This window comes from Glycine max, chromosome 10, assembly GCF_000004515.6.
Source record: "Glycine max cultivar Williams 82 chromosome 10, Glycine_max_v4.0, whole genome shotgun sequence".
NCBI lineage: Eukaryota > Viridiplantae > Streptophyta > Magnoliopsida > Fabales > Fabaceae > Glycine > Glycine max.
In genome coordinates this window covers 1,933,821-1,946,832 of record NC_038246.2, presented here as the reverse complement: position 1 = coordinate 1,946,832, position 13,012 = coordinate 1,933,821, and the positions used below count along the sequence as shown (strand labels likewise).

General features: G+C 31.8%; 2 protein-coding genes across 3 annotated transcripts; one reads left to right on the top strand and one right to left on the bottom strand.

The window, feature by feature from the left end:
• Positions 1 to 382: 382 nt before the first annotated feature.
• Positions 383 to 2,306, bottom strand: LOC100799691 (peroxidase 3). Its single transcript, XM_003536847.4, has 4 exons — positions 2,015 to 2,306; positions 1,649 to 1,840; positions 1,272 to 1,437; positions 383 to 946 (listed from the first exon to the last, which is right to left on the bottom strand). Exons 1-4 carry the CDS (start codon positions 2,216 to 2,218, stop codon positions 540 to 542), a joined length of 969 nt encoding a protein of 322 aa, XP_003536895.1. The 5' UTR covers positions 2,219 to 2,306; the 3' UTR covers positions 383 to 539.
• A 7,017-nt stretch (positions 2,307 to 9,323) lies between these two features.
• LOC100801481 (rho GTPase-activating protein 2) lies at positions 9,324 to 12,563 on the top strand. 2 transcript variants are annotated; one of them, XM_003536274.5, is made up of 4 exons: positions 9,324 to 9,825; positions 10,463 to 10,583; positions 10,708 to 11,058; positions 11,615 to 12,563. In XM_003536274.5, exons 1-4 carry the CDS (start codon positions 9,500 to 9,502, stop codon positions 12,191 to 12,193), a joined length of 1,377 nt encoding a protein of 458 aa, XP_003536322.1. In that variant the 5' UTR covers positions 9,324 to 9,499; the 3' UTR covers positions 12,194 to 12,563. The 2 variants fall into 2 exon arrangements, with proteins under 2 accessions (XP_003536322.1, XP_025979804.2); XM_026124019.2 differs by having other exon boundaries at positions 9,820 to 10,076.
• Positions 12,564 to 13,012: the final 449 nt, after the last annotated feature.

Genomic DNA, 13,012 nt, shown 5'->3' with positions numbered 1-13,012 from the left:
AACAAAATATTGTCTTTTCTCCTAAAATAATAAAACTATTCAAGTAATCTCTCAGTATTTAATATTTTAATGTCTAAGTTAATATATTTTAGTAAATTTAAGTGATCAATTTTTTATAATAACTATTTAGTATGATTTCATTCTTTTTAAGATTATTTAAGTAATTTTTTAAGAGAGTAATACTTCAAAGGATGTAATAGATACCAACATTTTTAAGTAAAATTCAATTCAAATTTATTAAGTAAGGTCTGGTAGAATATAATTGAGATGAGAAATTTTATGATCAAGTCAATAAAATAAGTAAATATTTCACACTAGGAAAAAAAAGTAATAGATATATCACAGTTATGAGAAAGTCAAACTAAAGTATAAAAACACATACTTTGATACTTAATACACGTTTATTGGAATTTGATGATAACAGTAATAACCTTTCCATGAGGGTTTAGAGGTATTTGATAACTGATCATAATTAGCAACTCAAACAATTGAAAGGAAATTAAAACCACAAAACAGCTCTTGATTAGGACATGATTTATTTATGAGTTGACAACTGAACACTTGTTCCGTATTTCTCCAGCAGAACCAGTGAGGACCTCAATGGCTCCCATTCTCTTCATTGACTGTGCAAATTCTGTGAAGAACTTGTTTTGATCAACCAATTCTTTAGCTATATCTTCTGATTGCTCTTGTGTTAGAAGGGCTGCGTCTGATTGGAATAGGCCCTTATTCTGGAGAAGGTTTGGATAATAGTCACTATCGAACTTGGTAGAGCTTCCAGGATCCATTTCTACCGTTGTGGTTGTGTCACTCAGGCTCTGGCACTTTGTCTTCAAGAATTCAGCATAAGTGGTGTTCAAAGAAGGGTCTTGATCACCTTTCCCGGTGAAATTGTAAAGCCTGTTACTGAACAAGTTGCAATGCCCTATTCCAATTGTGTGTGCCCCTACATATATATGAAAATTATATAGAAACACAATTGTCATAAACTGTACGTTAAGATAATTAATTAATGTTTTTTTATCGGAAAATACGATTAGAAGTTAGTTTTGTTAGAAATAAAATGTTAGTGGGAGAGATTGAAACCCATAATCTTTCTCTCTTTTCTTTTCTCTTCAACCATCAAATTAAATCAATCTTATAACTCCATAGATTATTAATTAATGTATACTACATATTGTTGATTATGATCTTGCTTTGTAATTCCTTGCATCTATTTATGTATTGGTATATACACACTACCAGCAATTATTATTATGAATGTTAATTACCTGATAATACAACCAGATCGTGCAAAGTGAGACCTTTGCCAGCAAAGCTTTCTTTGAGTTGGGTGAAGTTGAAGAAAGGTGCTGGGATATTGGCCAAGGCTTCGTTACTGTTCGATACTGTGCCATCTCTTCTACCCGTCAGCACTTCCCACATTGGTTTATTAAACTGCAAAGTTCATTTATACATCATATAAAACATGCATGAAAGTAATAACCTAACTAATATATAGGATTATGTATTAATGTATGTAACATGTGTTAAATATGATTGTAGTAGTTCTATTGTTAAAAGGGTGTGTGAGTATTATAAATGTTTTAGTACCAGTCTTTAATTCATATTAATAAGAAAAAAGAGTATTTAAGAAGAATTAACTTACTTGGACTGAAACAGCGTCCCTAGCTGCCAATGCCAGTATGTCAGCACAAGATACAGTTTTGGAACATTTTGCCTCAACCGCACTTTTTATGTCATCTATGACATCAAAGCCAGCCAAGGATAAATTTGGAATTGCATCCCTCTCAGCAGTGTTACTGGCAGTAGAGTTCAACAAAACTGAGGCATCACAACCCTGAAATGTACGTTTGCATTGCAACCATTATGTTATACGGATATTAATCATTTGTTATATGTATATCTCCTAAACAATTAGCACACTTTTATTTGCATGTTGTGATATATGCCACGGTATATCAAAATTGGATAAATAAATACGTAAAAAAAAATAGAATTAATAATATTATACCCTGACAAAACAATCATGAAAATGCATTCTAAGCAACTTGGCTGGCAAATCGGGATTAGCAGACACATGCTGCTGGGTTTTGGTCTTAATAATGTCCTCGGCTTGAGGGCAGGAATCCCGGTAGAACTTTTTCCTTAGGCTGCCTCCTTGACAAACCCCAAGGAAACCCAAAAGCACCACACATAGCAAAATACTGATCTTCATATTCAAAATTTTCAACCCTTTTACTTCACTCTCACTTGAATTCCCTATATATATATATATAGTAAGTATAGTCTTGAAAATTGGAATGCTTAGCTACAAGGATCTCCCTCCCTTTTATAGGCATTATATGCCATTTTTCTAAAGCATTATATATGTATTTTAATTTTTATACTTATTTGGGATTAATTTCTCAATTAACCGGCATGTGCCCTGGCTTGCGCAACTATAATTTCATCCATCTCTTCAATCATTGGATGCAAAATGCATGTATAGGGCATAACTTGTTTCATTAAAATAAACACCTGCCAATGAATAATGACGACACGGTTTAGAAATTAATAGAATATTAACTCAAAGAATAATCAACAACTTTAAAAAAAAAACCTCAGTCTTTCAGTTCTATTTTGGTTAGAACATGCCAACCTTGTATAATAGTGTTCTTTGTTGTCATAATCTTCTTAGGTCAACCCTCTTTTAAAGCTTTCTTCTGTCTATTTTTTTCTTTTTGTTAAGCTTTGACTAAGCATCTCGACTAGCGAACTAATGATTAACTCGTGTAGTTATAATTAACTCGCTGAATATGCTCGTCCCGTATATCATATATCGAACGAATCACAGTGAGAATTGTGTGATGCAAATGCAGGCAGAATATATCTTAAGTATTTAGGTTAGCACACAACACAAGTATGCGTTTTTACATTAGATTGAGCTAATGAGCTGTTCTCCACCATTATATATTGCTACTATATTAGATTGAGAGTTGAGACATATATATATATATATATATAGATATATATATATATATATAGATATAGATATAGATATATATCCAGCTTATATTATGTGTTCATGTCATATAGGCACCTCAACCTTTAGTCGTTAAAATTATATAAATCATCTTTGTATTCAATAAAAAAAGTATAAAAAATTAGAAGGGGAACAAAAACATGACCTGATTTCATGTGATTATGAGGTTTATTTAGAAGACGGTTATTAAAAATGGTATAGTTAATACATAGACTACGTGTTATATAAAAATATGCCTCTGTGTTCATTTCAAAGGTTAAGTTGAAGTTATCAATTAGGGAATAAATTAAGTTGGACCTCCATATTGTTCTGTCCGGTAATGAAACTGAGTTGGATATTTGAAGATATTTCATATCTATATAAGTTATAGATATATACTCCTTACAAACAGTTGGATAAGCCATGTTTTTTCTTGTGATTGAAGGTAACGACTCCAGTTATTTGCAATTCAAGGAAGGTTTAATTAAGAAAATAAATAAATTTTCAATAGCCAAAGTCAATGCTTATCTGTGTCAAAAACATGGTAACAATCCATTCTTAATTTTTCAAGTTTGTCTTCTAGCTTGTTCCACTGCACATGCAAGGCTGCTCAATCAGAACTTAAGGATGTTTTGTCTTTAGACACAAATGGTTCAGGTATATACATTCCCTTCCCCCAATATAAGCACATATATACATCCTTGTTTCTGCACGATTGGATTACAAGCAGTAAACTATAGTGCTAAATTCACAACAAATTTGACTTTATATATTCCCATAAAAGTCAATATATTCTGCGAGAGGTTGATATTATATATTATGCGTTTAATTTATACGGCCAGCTGCATGTTTGTGATATAAAGATTTTTTTTAATACCTTGGCTATGGTGTATACTTAGGAAGGTACTTCTTACAAAACTTGGTTTGTTAAGGCCTGTGATATGGTTTAGTTGAATTTAGAAAACATTTTTTAAAAAAGTTTTGAAAGTAAGTTCAGATTTGGAAGAAAAAAAACAGAAATTAAAATATATTTTTTATTCCTATTATTATGTGACTCTTATTAACAAATGATGTATTTAGTAGAAAATTAAGTGATCATTCTAAGTAACATTCGTTAGTATTTATAGTACAATGTCAATATTTGATACATTGAAAAAAAATTAATTTCTAAAATAAATATTATTTATCTATTAGTATCCAATGTTTTAAAACTCGAACAGTCAAACCGGTATGACTTGAAGAGGTTTATGGTTCAACCACTGAATTGCGAACTTTTAACCTGTAAAAAAATACCAAAAATTGAACCAGAAAGAAGCATGTTTGTTGTCATTAATTAGTTAACATATTTAATATTTAAATTGATATTAATTACTTATCATATTTTATTTTAACAAAAATAAAAATATGACACAAGGCAAGTGTAAACCTTGGTCATTAAAGTTTCAAGAGAGAAACTTAACAACTCAGTTATTATATTATATTAGTTTTTAGAAGCAAAAAAAAAAAAAAAAAAAAAAAATATATATATATATATATATATATATATATATATTAGGCATTTATATAAGTTTATATAGGTCAATTAATAATTCACTGATTTGATCATTAATCTGATGATCCAGTACTTTAACTTAGTTTGATTTTTAAAATTATGCTAATATCTTAAAATACTTTTTTTTTTAACCACTGAATGACATACACATGATAATTGTCAGTTATTACACAGTTATCATAAGAGGTGTCATTTAAATACACATGTTAGGAATAACAAAAAAAGTCAAGGATAAATTAATTTGTCGCATTTTTATATATTTTAAAAATTAAATTTAAATTTTGTATCTTCCAAATATCAATAAAATGGATAAGTATATGATTTTAGTAAAATTAGTGATTAGTAAGATTTAAATATTTAATTCTATTGTATCTTTAAAGATGTAATATTTTACTACTCTCCTAACTAATTTTTACTCACTATAAATTTTTTGCTTTGTCTCACAAATTATACTAATGTAGTGATTCAGCATTAGAATGAAGTACAGCCTTTTCGGGTAAAAAACACCTACTTGTAATAATGAAAAGAGGCTTGAAGATTCTCAAAGGCCCAGATGCTGGGTTGGTTCATCAGAATCTAGATACCAATATGTCTGACTATACGAATACGATAGTATGATAAACAAAGGAGGGTGCTGCAAACTATGTACCGTGACAGACTGAAAGCACAAACAAGAGAAGAGAAGAGAGAGTAACCTTCCCGAAGAAGAAGACGGCAGCATGCAGATACAAAACAAAATAACCAAGAAATACTATACAATTAAAATAATGTCTGACTATTTTGTTTTGAATTTTGAATCTTCTTGGCTTTTGGAGGGAGTGAGTAGTGTCTAAGATCTGATCTGAGCTATGTAACATAAACATGTACTACATGGATACGAATAGCATGCACGAAGTATCAAATTAGGGTTATTCTTTCTACTTCCAACAAATTTTTTTTACATCCAACATATTTTAAAAATTTTTAACTTTATCATTTTTTACTTCTTCTTCTTGTTCCTTTCTTTTCTTTTTTCTTCTTATAACCTACGGATTGACAATCCATAAGACACTGTTCATTTGGAATTTTTGACACACCCATTAGTCTCCTCTTTCTCCTCCGTGAAACTGATGTTGATATTGTTAGGGGTGTACGTTTGTTGTCTGTGGCTCCTCTCTAGTTTCTCTTCTGATAGTTCCTTGTTGTCCTCCGTAAATTTCCTCCCCTCTACTGTTATGAATAGTGTTGCGTCGTCACCGATAAGTTTTTTTTGTCTTCGTTTACTCCATATGGATTGCGGTTCATACGGATTGCCAATCCGTATGGATCATTGCCTCCATACGAATTGCCAATCAATATGGATTATATGGATTCTCAATCCGTATATTCAATACAGAAAAAAAAAATACAAAGAAAATAGAACTCACGGTGGTGATTTTGGAACAACGGCGAACACCAACCACGACCATACACTACTTGATGAAGATGAACCATGGATTGAAGAGAAGAAGATGAGAGAATTTGAGAGGAGAATGAAAATGGTGTGAATGGTGCAGCGGATGGATTCCCAATCTGTAGTTCAAATTTAAGTTAAATGAATCTGGGGTAAAATTGGTTTTTCAATCAAAATATTGGGTGTAGAAGAATTATTAATGGTGTAGGAAGAAAATCCCATCAGATTAATGGGTCCCATCTTAATGATCCATGTTGGGTAGTCAAATTGTATCGACAGTGATCCAACAACTTATTCCACAAGCTTAGGCCATCAATCTTGGGGTTAGCCCTTTTCTCTTTAGATTCCTATATTTTTTTTCATTGCAACCAGTTTTTAGTTTTATTTCCTCTTTCTTTTTACTTTGACTACAAAAATTATAAACATCTTATAATTAAAAATAATAAACATGTTTTTTTTTGTTGAAATTATGGTATCCGAATGAAAAACAGTTTACAATTGCAAGAGAAATCAAACATTCGCAACTTGCATTTTGAAGGCTCTATAAATTGTTTAATATCTCGGACATTGGGACCATTTCTTGGTGCAGCATCAGCAATCACCTGACTCTTTGCGCTTCAAAAAAGTCTTGAAACAATTGATTATATATGAAATGGTTGATTAATTACATTGAAAACAAATACAAAATTTTCATCAACTTTATATTTTATTTTCATATTTTTTGAAGACACGTCAACAAATTGTGTCTTTTTTTTAATTAACTAAAAGTTTAAAACACTACTACAATAGTGGCTTACCAAACTCCACACATTTGACTTTGCATGATGGTGGGTTCAGATAGACAAGTAAAATAATGTTTCTCAACTCAATTCTTTGTGGTGTCGTGGAAGTGAATGGCATGAAAAAGACGCATAATTTCAGTACCAGACAGGTCCTCCGTGCCGTCAAAAGAAGACATGTTGCATAGGATCCAAATAGCTATGACAAATAGTTTTGGTAACCAATGTGAGAGGAATAAGTATATAAAAAAAATTAACTACGTTGATAAATGAATATGTTTTTTTTAGTATGTTGATGGGAGTTTGATTTTTTAATCATGTGTATTAAGAAAATTTTGTTGGAAAAAATAAAACTTATTTCATTAATCACTTTATTTCAAAGGTTAATTTTATGACTTCCAAATGTAAAGATATATTTCTTAAAAAAAGACAAAAAAGTTATAACCCTGAACGATTATCACTCTTCATATCCTTTAATCAAACCAATTAATAAAAACGAACCATGGTTGTTGGAAATACAAAAGTTGTCTCTCCAATAATAAGATGAATAATAAAAGAAAAATGGTAACCCGTGTCATGGGCCAATCTCAACAATAATTTCTACACTCTTTATGACTCAATTTGTAGTTTCAACTCTCCACACTTCCCCTATTAATTTTTACGGGAATCAATTAGAGATGATGCATTGCATTTGTAAGATAGAACATTTTATACCCTTGTAATGAGTAATCTGTTATATATTTGAGTTTATGAGCTTTATATATGAACTAGCAAATTAGCAACTAGGAAGACGGTAAGAGAAATATTAATTACTCAACACCGTATAATTTTATGAGTAATGCTTTATTATGTTCATAAATATTTTTTATCGTAATCATAATTACTTAAAATAAAAAAATTATATGAAACAGGAACATTTAATGTATTAAAAAGTTAAAAAGTACTACTTTTAATAGTAGTTATAAAAATTATTAAGTTATCTTTTTAAAATTATTCTAACGTCTTTAAGTCTAAGTTCTAACCATATCGCTCTTATCGTTTTTAATGGACAAATCAAAGTGATCATGTGGATGATAATTTAATTCAAGATTTATTTTGTTTATTTTCCAATCATGACAAATAAATGACCATCCAATCCAAAAGATACTAATATGGATATACACATTTCAACCTTTTTTTTCAATGATTAATAATTGACATGGTGTTTTAGGGAGCAATTGTTAACATACTTGGATTGAAGGATTCCCATGTTATGCAAGTCCGAAGACCTTTCATCAAAACAATGAATGATGTGTATCCACCTAAAGCATTAGGCGAACGGCCCAGACCTAATCCCTTAACTGCATTTCTAAATCCAAAACCTAAACTCAATAAACAGAACCTACCAGTCAACACCTCCAAACTTATACTGTAAGTGTGAATTTTAATTAGACAAATTTCAAAATTTAAGTTTAATATCATAAAAACTTACTTGAACTTTTATATTGTACGTAATTAAAGTCTCTTAATTTTTTTGTCAGTAAATTAACTATCTATATTTTTTAAATTTAATAAATACGGTTTTCTGTTGATTTTGTTTTACTTTAATTCCTTAAATTCATATTTTCCGTCAAAATATTACAAATTAATTTATTAAATTCTTTTGCCTTAAAATTCTTCAACTATAATATTAAATTTAATTAAAAATAAAAAAAATATTTTTGTCCCTGTAATTTATTTATTTTTCATTTTTATCTCTATAATTTTTTTCCTTAGTTCTTATATTAGATAATGTTTTTTTTTTCATGATTTAAGAAACTTGTTTTACTGTTTGAAGTAATATCTAAAGCGGTATAAGAATAAAAAATAAAACAAATATATTTTACAAAGAAAAAAAATTATAAGAACAAAAATAAAAAATACTAAATTGCAAACAAAAAATAAATTTAAACCTAAATTTTTTAATAAAAAGTTGTCCTAAGCAAACTCTAGTAATACATTTTATAACATCTTTTTTTTTTTAAATATCACTAAATTTCTTATTTCAACATTTATATACATTTTTCATATTCTAATTTCATCATAAATTCATAAGTATTTGAATATAACATTGGAAAATGAGGGTTCAAAATAAAAGAAAATTGACCAGGGAATCAAATTTGTTTAACTTTAAAAATATCAAAATCGAACTAACTTAAAAAAATTATACCTAATCCAAATTAAAGAGATTAAAAATACAATAAAACCTATTATAAATATTGTTAACATTATTCTTTGAATTAAATTTTATATTATATCTCGGTAGTTTTTGACCTTTATGTCAGTAACATCCACTGAACAGTATGAAAATAACAAAAAGTAACTTACATTGACAAGTTGTTATTGGCATAAGATGCTAATTTTAATTAATTAAAAATACTGACAAAATATGACATCTTGACCAAATGGTGTCCACGTTAATTAATTAATGTAATTTAGTAATTAAATCAGAGTGGCAGGAGTGGTAATTGAGGGAAACATGGGGGTAAAAAAAAGAGGGTAGCATTAGATAAAGTAAAGAAAGAGAGAGAAAGAGAGAAAGAGAGAAAGGAGTGAGTGGCCGTTTGAAGTTTGAAGTTTGAAGTTTAAACATAGAGAAACGAAATTGAATGCAACCCAACAAAACACATTAACTCCCATTTCCATTCATTCATCCTCAAACTTTTTTTATAAAAAAACCAATCTTGCTCACCTCGGAGAGAGAGAGAAATAGAATGACCGGAGTGGTCATGGTGACCAAGGGCGGTGGATGCGGCGGCGGCGGGAAGCGGACGAGGTCGGCGCGAACCGCCGAGGAGGAAGAAGAGCAGCAGAACCAGCTGTCGCTGGTGGCGCTTCTCTTGGCGGCCATCAGAAAATCGATGGTGTCGTGCAGGGTGGACCCACCCGAGGACGTAATCTCCACCGTCCATCACATGGAGATCGGATGGCCAACCAACGTCCAGCACATCACTCATGTCACCTTCGACCGCTTCAACGGCTTCCTCGGTCTTCCCTATGAGTTCCAAGTCGAGATCCCTGCCAGGGTCCCCAGTGCTAGGTAAACTAATACTTCTCTTCTTCTTTCTAACGCATTTTTTTTGTTAGATTTCAAATGGGTTCTGCTTCAAATGCTAAAAGCCTTTTTTTGTTTTTGTTTTTTTTTCGCTTGGAAGAGCTTTTGGTGTTGATGTTTATGTTTCTCTCTGTGTATGTGATTGTGTGTGGAAGAGAAAGAAAGTGTAAGACTTTCATGAAGGGTAGTGAAGAAGATGACGTAGCCAGAACTTTGTTTCAAACTAGTGCATTTGGGTTGGTCGTTATTCTTTTAACTTTGGTCCTGATCCTGTAGAGTCTTGACCTTAGATGTATATTTGCAAAATGGGGAACTTCATAATTGTTTGGGATTTGGGGCACATGTCCATTGAATGCTTTGTTAGCCACGGAATGAATATAGAATGGGATCAAAGTTCTTTCAAATACTTGTACATAGTTAGCGACGGAATGAACTGTTCTATCTTATTTAGAGTTTCTTATTTTGCTTTTTTGCTGCTATTACATGTTTTAGAAATTATAATCCAGCCTTGTTTTCTAACTTTTATTCTTCTAGCAGTTTTTTTTCTTCTTTATTTTTGTTGTCCTTTGCCATGTTTGTAGCATCGTTTTAACTTGTGATTTCTTGTCATGTATGCTTGCAGTGTAAGTGTGTTTGGTGTCTCAGCAGAATCTATGCAGTGTTCTTATGATCCAAAAGGAAACAGTGTCCCCACTATTCTTTTGCTAATGCAGGACCGTCTATACTCGCAGGGAGGCTTGAAGGTACTGACTGTATAGTATATTTTGGCATCATTTGTAACACCAAACTCTAAGCTCTTGTGCAAGTGGTGACAAGTGAGTTTCATACTAACTATCTTTTTGTTTTTTCTCTTCAATCAATTTTCAGGCTGAGGGTATATTTCGTATAAACCCCGAAAATAGTCAAGAGGAGCATGTGAGGGACCAGTTGAATAGGGGCATTGTGCCGGATGATATTGATGTCCACTGTTTAGCGGGGCTGATCAAAGCCTGGTTCCGAGAGCTACCTTCGGGAGTGCTAGATGGACTTTCCCCTGAGCAAGTTCTTCAGTGCAACACAGAAGAAGAATCTGTTGAGCTTGTGAAGCAGCTAAAGCCAACCGAGTCTGCTTTACTCAGCTGGGCTATTGATCTCATGGCTGATGTTGTAGAAGAGGAGGAATTTAACAAAATGAATGCTAGAAATATTGCAATGGTTTTTGCTCCAAACATGACTCAGGTATGCTCACATACACATTGGATGTTAAAATTGTCAGTGTTTGCTTAATGTTCTATTTGTATTTGTTGGTTTTTATGTGAAATTTTTTTTATTAAAAGGAGAGATATGTTATGAAGAGAGGTGCTTTAACTTTACTTTCTTGTCTCTATATATGGAGCTAGCGTATAACACAGTTCAAATACTAACCCCACATCTTAATCTTACAATCAAGCGGATATCATCTTTAAGTTTAGATGATAAGAATAATATCCATATCTTTTAAAAACCAAAGTTTCAGATACTAAAAAAAAAGAAAAGCTTATGCAGATATTTAGGCATATTTTCAAAAGTAATTTATCCTAGTTTATCCTTTTCCTTCTTTGTTTTGGGTAAATGGTATGTTATTAAAACAAAATAATCTATCATTCATATCTTCATTGACCTAAGCAATCTTCAGTTTTCATTACCAAACAACTTGCCATATTTTGCTTACAGTAGGCTATAGATCTTATGCACATGAAAACTATGTATAGTTGAAAATGGTCTATTGCTAATTCATCTGTGTCTCCTGGAACAGATGTCTGATCCTCTAACAGCCCTGATGCATGCGGTTCAAGTGATGAACTTACTCAAGACACTCATCATGAAGACACTTAGAGAACACGAACAAACAGCAAAAGGTGGCTATTCTCCCATGTCATATCATTCATCAGATCGCCAGTCTGAGGATGAATACAGCAGTCAGCGAGAAATGGACACAAGCGGTGAATTGAGAGGAACCAAATCAGATTATGATGATCATGCCCACTATGGTCACAGTAGTGAAGGGGAAGCTGGATCTTTGAGTGAGATAGAGGAGGAGTGCTTCTTGAAGCAGTTGGATGAGAACAAAAAAGGATTCTCAGAGGAATCTGCAGTTTATTTGGATAAGTATGTTAGCACCAGGAGTTTCTCTGGCTATAACATGGAACCTTCTATATCTGTTACTGATGGCAAAGCAGGGAATTCCTGCTTGAGTACAACACTGACTGATTTGGCCTCAAATGTTGACTCAAGTAGTTCATCAATAGGATGTACCGGCACCAAAGATGTGGAGATGATGGATAAGTTTGCAGATTCTATTTCACCTGTGCCACCACTCCTTGCTTCTAGTTAAGAACTGATTTTCTTTGTAGAAGTTTTTTAGTAGCATGTTTTCCAGATTTTGTCTCAACAAGCAGAGCAGGTTTGCTTGTGTAAATTAATACATGGAGTAAGAACCGCTTCCTTGTTGTGTATTGGGACAGGTTATGTTCAGTTTAGGGCTGAATTTGACCTGGTTCTGTATGTTCTTGTACTAGACCATTCTAACCATGACAAATTGGAATGGGCTAAAGGTGTGGCCCCCTCTTCAAATTTCAGTCAAGTGCTGTGAAATCGATGAATTCCTGCGGAATGGGGAGATCGATTTAGCTTAGCCTGACACATAGATGCTTTCTATGTATCTTCAGTATGATCAAAATTTGAATGGTTCAGAAATTTATCAAGATGGAAGGAAGTGTTTGAATGGTTGTTTGCAAATTTGATTTTAAAATTTAAATGGTTTAGATTGATTAAGATTAGGCATGAAATAAAGTGATTTTTATATAATTTCTTTTAATAAAATTTCTCAATCGAATGCAAAAATTACTTCTTTTTTTCCTCTTCTCAAAATCAATTGCGGTTAAAATTTCGTTCGTGACCCTAAGCTAAAGCAAAATTAAGGATGCTCATTAGTTTGCATCAATCTGATGGAAAAATCAAACCAAAGTAATCAAGTTGACATGTTTAAATCTAAACTAAGCCAGACTAATAAAAAGTCAATCTTTCTTTGTTGAACCCCGTGAAGCCTGTTAGGTAAAACTTGATGTTGAAGACAAAGGAGTTGAAAAGATAACTATAAAAATTGGGAGGTGATGAGTTAATTAATTGAACTAACTACATAACTAACCGATAA